The 13,748-nt window shown below is 43.2% G+C and overlaps 4 protein-coding genes across 4 annotated transcripts; 2 read left to right on the top strand and 2 right to left on the bottom strand.

Moving 5' to 3' along the window:
* The first annotated feature begins 1,802 nt into the window (after positions 1-1,802).
* On the top strand, positions 1,803-3,782 carry LOC104708582 (peroxidase 52). The gene is made up of 4 exons (XM_010425178.2): positions 1,803-2,096; positions 2,218-2,409; positions 2,508-2,673; positions 3,179-3,782. Exons 1-4 carry the CDS (start codon positions 1,872-1,874, stop codon positions 3,568-3,570), a joined length of 975 nt encoding a protein of 324 aa, XP_010423480.1. The 5' UTR covers positions 1,803-1,871; the 3' UTR covers positions 3,571-3,782.
* A 13-nt stretch (positions 3,783-3,795) lies between these two features.
* On the top strand, positions 3,796-5,823 carry LOC104708581 (high mobility group B protein 7-like). Its single transcript, XM_010425177.3, has 7 exons — positions 3,796-4,131; positions 4,248-4,421; positions 4,741-4,825; positions 4,901-4,987; positions 5,269-5,313; positions 5,422-5,492; positions 5,573-5,823. The coding sequence occupies exons 1-7, from the start codon at positions 4,055-4,057 to the stop codon at positions 5,598-5,600; spliced, it is 567 nt and encodes a 188-aa protein (XP_010423479.1). The 5' UTR covers positions 3,796-4,054; the 3' UTR covers positions 5,601-5,823.
* Positions 5,824-5,874: 51 nt separating this feature from the next.
* Positions 5,875-6,388, bottom strand: LOC147940545 (large ribosomal subunit protein eL43z-like). Its single transcript, XM_087463098.1, has 3 exons — positions 6,305-6,388; positions 6,123-6,205; positions 5,875-6,022 (listed from the first exon to the last, which is right to left on the bottom strand). The coding sequence occupies exons 1-3, from the start codon at positions 6,350-6,352 to the stop codon at positions 5,959-5,961; spliced, it is 195 nt and encodes a 64-aa protein (XP_087319224.1). The 5' UTR covers positions 6,353-6,388; the 3' UTR covers positions 5,875-5,958.
* A 6,385-nt stretch (positions 6,389-12,773) lies between these two features.
* LOC147940546 (uncharacterized) lies at positions 12,774-13,742 on the bottom strand. Its single transcript, XM_087461343.1, has 2 exons — positions 13,608-13,742; positions 12,774-13,538 (listed from the first exon to the last, which is right to left on the bottom strand). Exons 1-2 carry the CDS (start codon positions 13,740-13,742, stop codon positions 12,774-12,776), a joined length of 900 nt encoding a protein of 299 aa, XP_087317469.1.
* Positions 13,743-13,748: the final 6 nt, after the last annotated feature.

Genomic DNA, 13,748 nt, shown 5'->3' on the forward strand with positions numbered 1-13,748 from the left:
GGTAAAGATTGAGAATTTAGGGTTGATCAAGAGCCTAATTTTTTTTACTATTGAGTTTGATTTTATATACTTGTGAGCAAATATTGATGCGTGTGTTGACTATTTATTGGTGTTCAGGGCTTCGGACAAGGTGTTTGTTCACCTTCGAACCACGTTTAACCGTTAAACTAGTTAGCTACAAAAAAACTGGAGAGTCTCCAAAATTTCGAGTTCCGATATCTGCAATATGAAAATGACTAATTAAACCTGCAGCTATGATTCGATCATGAAGAGATTACGGGATCTCTATATCCAAAACTTTTTGTTAGTAAAAATATCATGGCTTAACTATATGTGTACTAAACGTATCTAAAATGAATTAGAAATTTTCTGTCACAAACAAATACGGTACTTTTGAGTAAAAATGTAAAATAATAGATATATGCTCATCATGTGCTTTGATCCTGGCCGTAGTTATCCCTCGGGTGAGTAATGTGTTACGTGTGGTGGGTCGACAAGCGTAAATAATCTCTTCCTCATTGTATTGATACATCTAAAATTTAAATTCGATTTCATAACCGTAAACACTTTTCAAACCGGTTGAACCAACCCTATTTATTTATAGGAATTTTTAATAATTTTTTTTGATATAGATAGTCAGATCCATTATTTTTAGCTATGTCTTCATCACCAATTTTAGAATTCGATATTAGTAAATGCATGTTTGTCTTCGTCCTCCCACGTTTCTTCGATCGTCAATTTTAATTCATCTTTGTTCAAATCTAAGTTTGCTACTCAAAGTGTAGAAAAATAAATTCAAAAATTGACAATATATATCATCACGATTTTTTTGTTCGTATATTGTTATCACTTACGAACATTAAAAAAATAATTGCTAACAAAAGTCACGCATCTTCAATTACGTACGACAACTCTGTGAGTTAAACACGATTGATGATTTTTTTTTTTTTTTTATCCTAGTTGCTGTTATTTTAAAATCCGAACAGTTACAATTTTCGTGGCTAATTTTACCAAAGATCATCAATAATGTAAATCGTTTCTTGATATCTCTCTGCCTTTTTGATGTTTGAAAACATTGGAGATAAAGAGATTTTGGACATATTCAAAAAAAAAAAAAAAAAAAGGAGACAGTTTCGACGACATATGTATATACACTTTTGTGGCCGAGCTCTATCTTAAACAAGACGCGTTTTCACATGTAGTTTCCCAAAACCCTTTCCTTTTTCTATGCTGGTAACGGGGGAAAAAAAATATTAGTATGCATATTGAATCAGCAATCAGTAAGATGGCTAAACAAGTATTTGATATTAGCAAGAAAGAAGAGTTCACAGTAACGAATAACAAATTTTCAAAGAGTCACAACGCGTTGTTTAAAGGAAACTTATTTATCTCATCAATTTACAACCTGTTAAGAGATCTTCACAGAATCTCTCTTGTTCATCCATGTAATATATATCCAATAAGATATTTATAATAGATATATATCTCCATCCAACGTAAAATTATTTTCGATTTCGACTAGTGAAATTAAAAAGTATAATAAAAATCCGATGGATATACTATTTAGTTGACATTAGGGAATTATTTTTTTACCGCTAACAAATTTTGGTTTAGTTTAACCTATCTGTCCTACGGAGATAATTACAAAGTCGATTCCATGCAAAATGATAATTCAACCCTCATGAGTCATGAAAATTAAGATAAATAAAAATAACAGAAGTACACATTTTTCAACGCGTTGGGTCACCAAATTTTTCACTTTAGAACATCCTTCACGTCTCTATATAAACCTCGTTCTGTTATGCTTTGTTCTTCAAATACAATAATCAACTCTAAGTCTTGTTCAAGTCTTTTGCTCCACCTAACCAACCATGGCTTCAAATCAACTTATTTCAATTCTAGTTCTCGTGGTTACACTTTTACTCCAAGGTAATAACAATAACGTCGTCGAAGCCCAACTCACGACTACTTTCTATTCAACTTCTTGCCCTAACCTCCTCTCCACCGTCCAAACCGCCGTCAAATCTGCCGTTAGAAGCGAGGCTCGCATGGGTGGATCTATCCTCCGTCTTTTCTTCCACGATTGCTTCGTCAACGTAAGTAGTCTTTCTTTTATACCTTTTTTTCTGTATTACTTATGCTTGCATCCCAAGAAACTTATCATAATTAATGGTTGTTTATTTCTAATCATAGCCATAACTTACGTACTGTATTTAGGGATGCGACGGTTCGATCTTACTAGATGACACATCGAGCTTCACGGGAGAACAAAACGCAAACCCGAACCGTAATTCCGCTCGCGGGTTTAATGTGATCGACAACATCAAATCAGCGGTTGAGAAAGCATGTCCAGGTGTTGTGTCTTGTGCTGATATCTTAGCCATTGCAGCTAGAGACTCCGTCGTAGCTGTAAGTTCCATATATTACCTCTCTGATCAGTCCGGATTTGCAAATTTTAAAAAGATTAAACCGGTCTAATTAACAATATTCGTCTGTCTTTGTTGAAGCTTGGAGGGCCTAATTGGAATGTGAAAGTAGGAAGAAGAGATGCAAGAACGGCGAGCCAAGCGGCAGCTAATAGTAACATTCCTGCGCCCACTTCGAGTCTGAGCCAACTCATTAGTAGTTTCAGTGCCGTTGGCCTATCCACCAGAGATATGGTTGCCCTCTCCGGTCCGTTTCGTTTCTCTTCTTAACCCATTTCCTTTTTCGTTTAAATACATGTTACCTATACTAACGTTGTTTCATGTTTGCATATTTTAGAATATCGTGACAAAATATTAATTTCCTAATATGTGTTCGTGTTTTATATTAAAAGATTGCTTAAAGTTTTGTTTGTCACGTATTTGTCCTACAAAAATAGAAAAGGATGATAAAAAGATAGAAAAAAATATATTTCAAAGGACCATACGAGTCAACATATTCGACACAAAGTAAAATATAATTTGATTGTGTTGTTTGATTTTTGTCGACTCTTCTTTTGTTTCTTTGTGTTTGTTTTTTCAACACATTTTTTGTAACGCACCACCGACTTATTCTGTTTCTTAGCCAAAATTACGTAATCAGATTAGATTACTGTTACGCAACACCGACTAATTAAGTAATTCAAATGATACTTAATTAACAGGAAATTAAGTCAACTATTAAACTAATCATTCATTTCTTATTTTGTTAACAGGCGCACACACGATCGGACAATCCCGTTGCACGAGCTTCAGAGCGAGAATCTACAACGAGACAAACATCAACGCAGCCTTCGCAACCACACGTCAACGAACTTGTCCTAGAGCCACCGGCTCCGGAGACGGAAACCTAGCTCCACTCGACGTGACCACGGCGGCTTCTTTCGACAACAACTACTTCAAGAACCTCGTGGCTCAAAAAGGTCTCCTACATTCCGACCAAGTGCTCTTCAACGGCGGCTCCACTGACTCCATCGTCCGTGGCTACAGCAACAACCCGTCGAGCTTTAGCTCCGACTTCACCGCGGCTATGATCAAGATGGGTGATATTAGCCCCTTGACTGGTAGTAGCGGTGAGATCCGCAAAATGTGCGGGAGGACCAACTGATTCAAACCCACTCCACGTGTCTTTTTCTTATTGGATTTTAAATTTGATATTTGAGTTGGTGAGAATAATAAGATTGGTCTTCCCCCAAAAAAAATTATGGAAGATCCCTTTTTAATGTTTATTTTTTTCCCTTTTTTCTTTACATGTTTTGTGTTCAAGTAAGTAAGTGTGTATTTTCGCATTAAAAATCTAATGAAATTTTATTTTAAATTTTTGATTACGTGTCTAAATTCTATTGGTTATCAAAAGTAATTAAGCTTTCGAAGCGGGAAGATTTCCTCTGTTTTTAAGGACGCGCCAAGTGTGTCCCGCGCGTTATCTGTTAAGCGCACTTTAGCAGTAAAATCCATTAACGCTAAAATACGCTAATTGACACGTAAGCAATCCGATGTTGAGCGCTCGTGCACCTGAGAGACAACAGTAAAGGTTAGAACTTTTGTTTGCTCTGTCAGAAATAGAAAAATTCGTAGATGAGCAGTCATTAATGGCGATTCGGCCGAGAACTCGTAAAAGGGTTCAAGCTGTTCGTCGTGCTGCTGATGGAAGCGCTTTTGAGAAATGGTATTGCTCTTTTTTTTCTTTTTTTTTTATAAAGATTTTTGGACTCTTCGATTCAGTTTTCTTTAGGGTTTTATTTAGATTGGTGATACTCTGTTTTGGGATTTTATATATTACAGTGAAGAATGTGGTGTTATGATAGCGATTGCTCTGTTTGATATGCACGAGTGCTGCGGTGAGAAAAGAAAGGAAGTGAAGAGATTCAAGTACATTGCGGGTGGCAAAGTCGATAATATCTCGAAACCATTCGGGAGCTTTGAAGATGAACCTAGATCACCATTCGTCTTCTTCTTGTACAGTAACCTAAGTCTTTTACTCTGTTACCTTAATACGGTTGTGGTTAAATTCTAGTCATTCTCTTGGGGTTTTAGATGGAGGTGAAAAGTGGATTTTGAATGGGTATTTTAAAAATTTGAATGCTTAAGTCTAGAAAGGGGGAGTGATGATGTTAATTCATTATGGTCAATGTCTTTCCTTTTAAGTGAAATGTTGAACCTTTTGTTGGTTCTTTGGTGGTGTGATGCAATAAGCGTGGGGAAATTGATAGTGAAAAGTGAATTTTAGGGAGGATTGATGCAAACTCTTGAGTAACACCATTGTTTCTTTCTCTAGAGAGGATTTTAGGGAAAAGTACAATGGAAACTTGGTGGATGCTAGCAGAATATGTTTCAATGTGTGGAAGAACATGTCACCAGAGGTATTCAGATTATTTATACATACGAAAAAAGACCTCTTTTTTTTTTTTTTTGCATCCTTAATGCTTGTCTTTCAGGAACAAAAACCCTTCAATGCTCGTGCTATGGAGGTTGATTTGGCCCAAAGCAGAAAATTAAACCAAGAAGCTAAAACTATTTACAAGGTACATTGTTAGATTCCTGAGTTTACAGGGTATTAGAAGTTGCTTAGTTGGTTGATGTTTCTTTTATGAGACCAGGGTATATCTAATGACTAGGCATACTTGAGGTAGCTGTAGACTTGAATTAGGTTTAATGGTAGTTCAAAAAGAGATCTTCTTGTGACATACTTCGATTTTATAAGTATTGGCAAAGGCTTGCAACATTTGCATACAATTTCCTTTCTAATCACACGTTGCTCAATTTGAACCAGAGGTTGATGAAAATTGTGATGACCAATTTGCAGGCAGATGATGAGGCAGATTCGAAAACTGTTGGGATATATGACAAGGTCAGACTCATTCTTTATATAATAAACAAAAGAAGCCTTGTCTGTGTTTCCGTCTTTGGCGTAAGTAGTTGTCACTATGCTTCAATTTGTTTTCCGACTACTTTACAGTTTTATGAGAGCTACGTTCATCATGAAGAGGAGGAGTATGATTCATCTGATCATTTCGGACATGAGTTTTGGTATGAGTTAATACACAAGCTCTGAACAATACAACAGTACCATATCCCTTGTTGTCTCACCTCTACTTTCATTGAAACAGGGAAGACGATACTCTGCTGGACTACTGAGGATCCCGATTTAGTGGAGAGAGTTTTGGCTTTTTGGTTGTGTATACAGGTTTAGAAAATTTCTTTTTGGGGATTTATGTAAATATAGAGAAAGACTATAGAGGCTGCTGATCCTTCATATGTGCCTTTTAGAGGTGTTTTTGTGTTTTTTTCTGGTTAGAACTCTTTAGTCATCGTCTTTTTAGAAAAGATCATTATCAAAACGTAAATATTTCAACGAAAACACTGTAAAGATACAAAACCCACTAGGGAAAACAAAACCCACTAGGGAAAACAAAACCCACTAAAGGAACTTGTTTGTGCTCTGTATTATATAAATAAATAGATGAAGAAAATTCTCTGTAAAATGGTTCAATCTCTAGCTTTCGGTTTGCTCTCTTAGCCGTCTAATGGTACTTCTCACTGTCACCGCACTAGCAGTGCTGCCAAAAGCATATATAAACAGACAACAGATAAAAAAAATCCAATCATCACAATTAAACAATGGAAGAATTGAGAATAACATGAATCTTTCTTGCTTACTTCATAGTGTATGCACCACCGGCCTTAACTTTCCCGCAGTCCTTGCAACCCCAAATACCAACAGCCTTTCTTTTGATGGCGTACTAAAATTTACAGATCAAAGCATTATTAAAATCAAAGAAACAAAGAGAACACCATCAACTAATTTGAGATCATGAGAGAGAGAGAGAGAGAGAGAGTACCTTCCCGCAGAACTCGCAGAAGTATTTGCTGTGCTGGCTCACTTCCATCTTCTTGATCTGCTTCCTAAGACTGGCACCATATCGTGAGCCTTTAGAAAATACAAAACCATCAGCTTCAGAAACAGAGGAGTTACAACAAATATGTGGATCTTCATGATAGATTTGAAACTGAATCCACTTGTCAATGACAAAACAAACAAGTATGAATAATAAAACTGATTCACTATTCTTTGAAACCTATTCCCAACTCAATTCCCCAATAATCCACCAGTCTATTCCAAAATCAAAGACTAACTAAATGTGCTAACCAACTCGTTAAATAGGCTGACGTGACAATATGCGTTGGCTTGAACCTCAAGGTACAATCAAAAGAAATGTAAAGATGCATATATACTTTAGTTGCAGGGGTGTTTGTACCGGGGGATTACACAGTTTAAACAAATAAGATTTAGTGGGAAAGAGCGAGCAAGTTCTTTATTAATCGGGGAAAACGTGAGATCGTCACTTAAACAAGTCGAATTAGAGCTTGTTAGTTCACAGACGAACTAGTAAGCTTAAAATGACGAACTGAAAACAAGACGAATTATACGAAAGATAATAGCAGTTTTCGATGCAAAGTATTGCTCTGTGGGTATTGTCCGCGGGTCAGGATGATGATCCCAATAAATGCTTTCTCCTTTTATAGGAGACTGTTGACCTAGGGGAGTCTAGGGTTTCCTTCATGAATTCCCCAGATTGCCCTTTTGCGGGAATTAATGACTTGCTTCCAATCTCGTTGGGCCGAGAATGCAACTAATGAGTTTCGTTGGGCCGAGTGGCATATTGGGCGTAGCCCATATCCGACAATAGTCCCCCCCTTAGTCCGGAGAGTGGCAGTCTTTCTGCGATCGGCGGGCATACTTAAATCGTCCGTAATATGCCTGCTCGGCAAAGATTGTCTCGGTTTGCCTTTGGGGATGAAATTGCTATAGTAGCTCTTTTGGTAAATGCCAGGCTCGTCTTTCGAGGGACACCGTGAATATCCAACGGTCCTTTCTTCGAGCGCGGTATTCGATGAATTTCCGGAAACGGGGCATGTCGCAGATCGAGGTGACGGATTACCGCAGTAAAATTTCTGTTTTATTTACTTATTTATGTCTCTCCATCTCCTCCTTTTTCTTCACATCCTCCTCTCCATAAAAAGGTAACTTTCTCTCTCTATCCTTTTATTTTTTATGCTTTTACTTCTTTCTCTCTCTACTTTTCTCTCCCCTTTGTTTGGTCACATACCCTAGAAGACCTAGCAGCCGCCGCCGCCGAGCTTCTCATAGGGAGATCGTCAATGGTCAGCGGTCGGCGAAATCGTTCGGCTTGGGATCGGCATGATGCTGATACGGAGGAAGACGGAGGCTGTCGTGCTGGCTCGGGCTTGAGCGGGCTCGAAGGTCATCAAGTCGAGCCGGGATTCGAGGTCGGCAGAGAGAACGAGGTCGGCGGAAGGACGTTCGGAGGTCGGCGGAAGGACGTTCGGAGGTCGGCGCACCGTCGATAATGAGGTCGGCGGTTTTCCAGCGAGAGTGCTCGGATCGGGCGAGGTCGGTGGTTTCTCGGCTGCTCGGCTTGGAGGGGTTGAGGTCGTCGGACTCCGAGAAAAGAGGCTGCTCGGCCTGGAGGGATTGAGGTCGTCGGACATGGAGGTCGGTACTCCAGACGATGCTGAGGTCGACATCGCCGAGGTCGACGCTCAGGTCGGCACTCCGGACGATCATCATGATCGAGATCGACGACATGAATCGAGATCGGCCCGAATCGAGATCGGCGACATGATCGGTGACATGGAGGTCGGCACTCCAGATGATGCTGAGGTCGGCATCGCCGAGGTCGACGCTCAGGTCGGCACTCCGGACGATCATCATGATCGAGATCGGCAACATGAATCAAGATCGGCCCGAATCGAGATCGGCGACATGATCGATCGGTGTTGTTTGTACTCCGACGCGAGAGGAACTCTTGGAGCGTCGACTGCTGTTGTTCCTTCGACTTCGCTGATTAAGGGGATATCTTGGCGAAGGGATGAGGAGGATTTTCGCGAAACGGGGTGGCACCAAGGTCGGCGGGATGGTGATTTGGCTGCTGAGATCGGCATTCCCGCGAATGGGGCACCAGCTCGGCGGAAAGGCGAGCTCGAGATCGGCATAGTCGAGAGCGTTGGTCGACTTGATTCCGGTTTCGTTGATACCTCCCACGAGTTTGATTCCGACGATGGCGACCCAGATCTTATGATGGAAGGGCGCCGAAACACAGAGATATTGAGAGATCGGCGCGATTTGAGCTAGTCTGACACTCGCGATATTGGGTCGATCGGAGGAGATCACATTGAGTCTGACTTTCGGGAGAGAGAGCGGCCGAGAGCCGTGGTCGGCCAAATATCGGGGACTGGGGGTCGGCCCTCGCCAAGACCACCAGTTTCTGTACGCACGCGTGGCAAGACTCTTGCAGGAATCCAACGCGCTTTCTCCAAGGAATATGGGGCTTATAAAGAGGTTTTCGACGATGTTGGTGTCGACATTGGAGTAGAGTGTGGAGATCTTGACAGCTTGGCCAAAGACTACAATTTTGCTGATATTCCGGAGTTCAGCGAGGATAGCGACAGTGGTTCTGGTGGGAGTCCTATGGATGTTGTCTTGACTGAGGATACTGGTCCTCGTTCGGCTGTCTTGGGTCTTAGTGCTGCGTCGATTGCTGCCAATCTTTCAGTCGGTCCGGCCGATCACGGTCCTTCGTTGTGCACATCGGATAGTATTGCTGAGATGGCGCGGTGGTGTAAGATGCCCGAGGGACTGGTTTTCCGGGTTCCTGAGTCTCACGAACGTCCTTGGACGCCTCCGACAGGTTTTATTGCGCTTTTTGAGCATTACTTTACTGAATGCGGTCTTTGGTTCCCTTTGCCAGAGTTTTTGATACGCTATTGTGCGAGGCGTAGGATTGCCATTTCTCAGCATTCTGTGGGAGGTATCCGTAATGCGGTCGGTTTGGCGATACTTGGTACCAACTGTGGTATAGAGGTTGATGTGCATTTTCTGGAGGAAGCCACCAAATTCACAAAAGTTAGAGGTAGTCCGGGATACTTCTACACCAGTGCTAAATCGGGTCATCAGATAATCATCGGGGCTGAGAAAAAGATTCGTCGTTGGCAACATTATTTTTTTTTTGTCAAGCAGGACGAGATTTCATTTGACGATCTCGATGTGTTTTGTGCTACTGAGTGGAATATGTTTCCCGGTAGCTTCATAGTTTCTCACTCATACTTGTTTGATTGCCACTTGACTGGTTTCTGACCCTTTCCTTGTTTTTGTTGGTGTTTGCAGAGCCTGTCGTCCGTTTGCGCGCTCATCCTCCAGGTTTTTTCGATAATCTCAGACATATGCGAACGCTAGGGACGCTCCATTGGCCTTCGATTACTCAGAGATCTCGTGAGTTTCCTGCTTATTCTGTTGTATCGATTGTTGCTCTCCTTAGTGGTTATTGGGTCGTCACACTTTTGTTTTCCTTTTTAGGTCTGCCGCGCTTAGGGATGGGAAAAGTTAACACTCGTCTTCCTCGCTACGCTGATCAGTTCAAGAAGGCTGTTGATGCCGGGTCTTCTTTGCGTACTGCCGATACTGAAGTCGTTGACCCGTCAGCCGACGGAGGTGCTGATCTGCGAGTTGCAGGAGATTTGAGATCGGCGGAGGTGGCCGCTACCCGTACTGATAAAAGAGCTGCCAAGGTTCCTGCTGTCGTTTCGCGTGCACAGAAGTCACGTGGCAAGGCTTCTGATGCCCTAGCGATCGTTGTCGCTGATTCTGGACGTCCTACTCCATCGAGGAAGAGAGCTTCTCATGGTGAGGTGGTTGTTCCCGAGCCTGAGTCGTCCAAGAGATCTAGGAGGGATGGCATACCGCGCGACACCACTGAGATTGATGATTCGTTCTCCTTTTCTTACAAGACGAAGAATGAGTTGTTCATCAACAACGCTGCTGCTTGTGGTGAGCTTGCTAGCAAGGTTCGCGGCTCCTTCGACCCGCTCTCCTCTGTGGGTTCTCTCTATGATCCCGAGCTGTATCGGTCGTGGGCTCGGAAACACTTCCAGGTTGGCATTTCTCTTTATGTTCTTGATTGAATTTTCCTAATTATTATCTTGATTCTTTATTTCTTGCGTTTCAGGATGGTGGTGGCGTGAATCGTATGGTCGTCTCGTACGAGCGTTGCATTGCCAAGCTGGAGAAGGAACTTGCTGACTCTCTTACCTCTGAACCGTCGAGGAGATCGGCTGAGGAGCTTCGTCAGGATCTTGATAAAGAGCGAGGGGTTTCTGCTGTCCTTACGAAGCAAACTGCCAGTTTCAGGAAGCAAGTGGCCGATCTCAAGGCTTCTCTTGACGCTTCCCGCTCTCGTCTCGAGCAGTTCGAGGTTGATCATGCATTCCAGAAGGCGCAGTTGCAGCAGCTGCAAGCGGAGCGGCATGACATCGATGTCGAGGTTGCTGGCTACAGGTCTCGTATTGAGAGGTTGAGGAAGCATATTATTGACAACAGAGCGGCGCAGGAGTCTCTTCTGACTTTGAGCCAGGTGAGCGGCACTTATGATTGTCTTCAGGAGTTGGTGAAGAGTGGTACGGTCATTCCGTCGAAGACTTTGCTCGGCTTGGAGGCTGATGCGAAAATGTGGGAGGACAAGGTTCTTGGTTTTGATATCGCCGACGTTCTGGACAGCGACCTTGAGGCTCTCCCAGAGACTGCGATCGTTTCTACAAACCTTCAGGTGGCGGAGGTTCCCGCGATCGTAGGAGAGGAGGTCGTCATGGCAGGGGCACCTGCGGGATCGGACGCTCAGATTGCTGCCGAGCAGTGACTCGCTTTTATCTTGTTGTTCTATTAGAACCTATTCCCGTTTTGTAACGGATGTTGGGCCGTTTAGGCGATGTATTTTCCTTTTGAACCTTTGCATTATGATTGGACTTGCTTTATGTGTTGTCTTCTAGTTTTATGATATGTGTTCATTATTCTATGGATGTGTTTTTCGAGAATGGCGGTATTGATTGCTTCGCCTCGAAATTTGCACTATTTGTTCTATAAATTGGCCTTCAAGTTGCTCATTTCTCAAATTGGCCTTTAAAGATAAATCTCTCCTTTTGAAGGGTAGTTGAGATCGGTAATATGCCTGTGACAACGAGGTCGGCGTGGCTGAGGAGGGCGCGAGAGCGGCTCTCTGTGAGGTCCGACGACATAGTTCGTTCCGAGATGGAGTTTTATTGCGCTCGGATCCAGAGGTTGAGAGCTTTCATTCTCGCTACGCGTCGAAAGTTCGAGCGTCATTTCTCGTTTCATCGTGTTGACGGAGTTATCGGATATCTCAAAACTATGATCGACGAGGAATTTTTGGTCCCGAAATGGAGGTGGGATCGTTTATTAGAGGAGCGTTCTCGCCGTGAAGCGTCAATGGCTGAGGTGGAGATTCCAGTCCTTGAACCGGACGATCTCGATCCTATTGGGAGCAGGCCCTTTGAAGGTCGGCCCGAGCTTGATGCATGCCGGACTCGGGTCGACATATTGCGTCGTTACATTATCCAGTTAGAGTGCAGAGACCATTTCTTCGTTGAAAGCAACCGTGCTGAGGGGATTCACTCGTATCTCGAGGAGATGGTTGCTAGGGGTGCGAATGTTCCGATGGACACGCTGGAAAGTCTGCGGAGGGAGTGCCAAGTCTGGCATGTGAAGATCGGCGAGCTCGAGTTTGATAAACCCTCCGATGCCGATCTGGGATTTGAAGACTAAGTTTGCACTTTGAGACTTGTTTGTTTTGTTAGTTTTTGTGTGCCGAATGTGGCCTTTCGTATTTGGCTTTCGTTGCCTTGTCTTTGTGTTTTTCCGGAATAAGAATGTTTATGGAATAAGAATGTTTTTGTGTTTTTCCTATCTTTGGTATCGAGTTGTATTTTACGGTGCAAGACGTCTCCTGGCTTATCCTATTACGTGTTTCGAATACCAAATGTTGAGGGTGGTAGTTGAGATGAGCTCGTCGTACCTTTTAGGTGCGGCTCTGGTGTCCGGCTTACCCTCTGTGTGCCACGAGGTCGGCAAGAGAGTGCAAGTAAGAACTTGGCTTATACAAACTTAACCGCCTGCTAGCTGAATGCGATCTGGGTCGGCTTATTTATGCAGATTATTTCACCGTTGCATCCATGAGGAACGCGTTTTAAATCGTTCCCTTGGCCAGAGGGTCGATGTAAGAGCTGGACATCTCGCAGAGACGGACTCCTTCGAGAGAGCTCGTGTTTTTTGATAGGTTGAAACTTTTGTTTTTAATTTTTTGGTATAGCTATGCCGTGTGACGGGCTGCCTACGTACCCTTAGAAAAGGGATCAAGCCATTCGTAGTTCATATTACAAAGGGAGAGCTCGGTAGTACGAGCGTTCTTTTTTTTTTTTTTTTTTTTTGGTAGGCAAGTTCTAATGGTAATAACGTTTAAGGTTGCCGGAATTCCATGAGCGAGGAATTGGTGTGCCGTCCATGGCGAGCAGCTGGTAGACGCCGGGAGTGACGACCTTGGAAATCAGGTAAGGGCCTTCCCAATGAGCGCCCATTTTTCCTGCGTTGAGCTCGGCCGTGTTCTCGAAGACTTTTCGGAGGACGAGGTCGCCTTCGTCGAAGTGGCGTGGCTTCACCTTCTTGTTGTAATATTTAGCGGCTTGCTGTTGATAGTTCTGAATTCGAAGAAGTGCCTTGTCGCGTTCTTCTTCGAGAGTGTCGAGGGTATCGAGCATCATCTTAGCATTGAGAGTAGGATCGTGCACGAGCATTGAGCGTCGTAAGGTAGGTACGCCGATTTCCTCTGGTGCAAAGGCTTCCATTCCATGCGCAAGGGAGAACGCTGTTCTTCCTGTTGATCGGCGCGGGGAAGTTCGGTGTGACCATAGAACGCTATCGAGCTCGTCGGCCCAGAGACCTTTCTTATGTTCGAGTCGTTTCTTTAGTCCGTCAATGATGGTCTTATTGGTCGCCTCGGCTTTTCCGTTACCTTGTGGATATCGGGGGGTCGACTTGCTTAAACGGATTCTCCACTTCGCGCAAAAACCTTCGAATTGGAGCGAAGTGAATTGCGCGCCGTTGTCGGTGACGATCTCATACAGAATTCCGTGCCTGCATATGATGTTCTTCCACACAAATTTTTGGACTTCGTTTGTTCCAATTTTTGCGTAGGCTTCGGTTTCAACCTATTTGGTGAAATAATCTGTCATAATGAGAATGTATTTCTTTTGACGGGACGCAGGGAGAGGTCCAACGATATCCATTGCCCATCGCATAAAAGGATATGGTGGAGAGGTCGTTCTCAACAGTTCGGTTGGCGCGTGGATGATCAGAGTGTGGCGCTGGCATTTCTCGCATCTAGCGACGAACTTATCGCAGTCGTCGTTCATGGTTGG

This window comes from Camelina sativa, chromosome 8 (genome assembly GCF_030686135.1).
Source record: "Camelina sativa cultivar CO46 ecotype springtype chromosome 8, ASM3068613v1".
NCBI classification, from domain to species: domain Eukaryota; kingdom Viridiplantae; phylum Streptophyta; class Magnoliopsida; order Brassicales; family Brassicaceae; genus Camelina; species Camelina sativa.

Coding starts and splice junctions, on each gene's coding strand:
- LOC104708582 (XM_010425178.2), top strand. CDS start 1,872: ATGGCTTCAAATCAACTTATTTCAATTCTAGTTCTCGTGGTTACACTT. Junction 2,410..2,507: donor CTAGAGACTCCGTCGTAGCT/GTAAGTTCCATA, acceptor TCTTTGTTGAAG/CTTGGAGGGCCTAATTGGAA. Junction 2,674..3,178: donor AGATATGGTTGCCCTCTCCG/GTCCGTTTCGTT, acceptor TTTTGTTAACAG/GCGCACACACGATCGGACAA.
- LOC104708581 (XM_010425177.3), top strand. CDS start 4,055: ATGGCGATTCGGCCGAGAACTCGTAAAAGGGTTCAAGCTGTTCGTCGT. Junction 4,422..4,740: donor TCACCATTCGTCTTCTTCTT/GTACAGTAACCT, acceptor TTCTTTCTCTAG/AGAGGATTTTAGGGAAAAGT. Junction 5,314..5,421: donor CTGTTGGGATATATGACAAG/GTCAGACTCATT, acceptor ACTACTTTACAG/TTTTATGAGAGCTACGTTCA.
- LOC147940545 (XM_087463098.1), bottom strand. CDS start 6,352: ATGGAAGTGAGCCAGCACAGCAAATACTTCTGCGAGTTCTGCGGGAAG. Junction 6,206..6,304: donor TCTGCGAGTTCTGCGGGAAG/GTACTCTCTCTC, acceptor TGTAAATTTTAG/TACGCCATCAAAAGAAAGGC. Junction 6,023..6,122: donor GGTGGTGCATACACTATGAA/GTAAGCAAGAAA, acceptor TGCTTTTGGCAG/CACTGCTAGTGCGGTGACAG.
- LOC147940546 (XM_087461343.1), bottom strand. CDS start 13,742: ATGAACGACGACTGCGATAAGTTCGTCGCTAGATGCGAGAAATGCCAG. Junction 13,539..13,607: donor TGCGATGGGCAATGGATATC/GTTGGACCTCTC, acceptor TTCACCAAATAG/GTTGAAACCGAAGCCTACGC.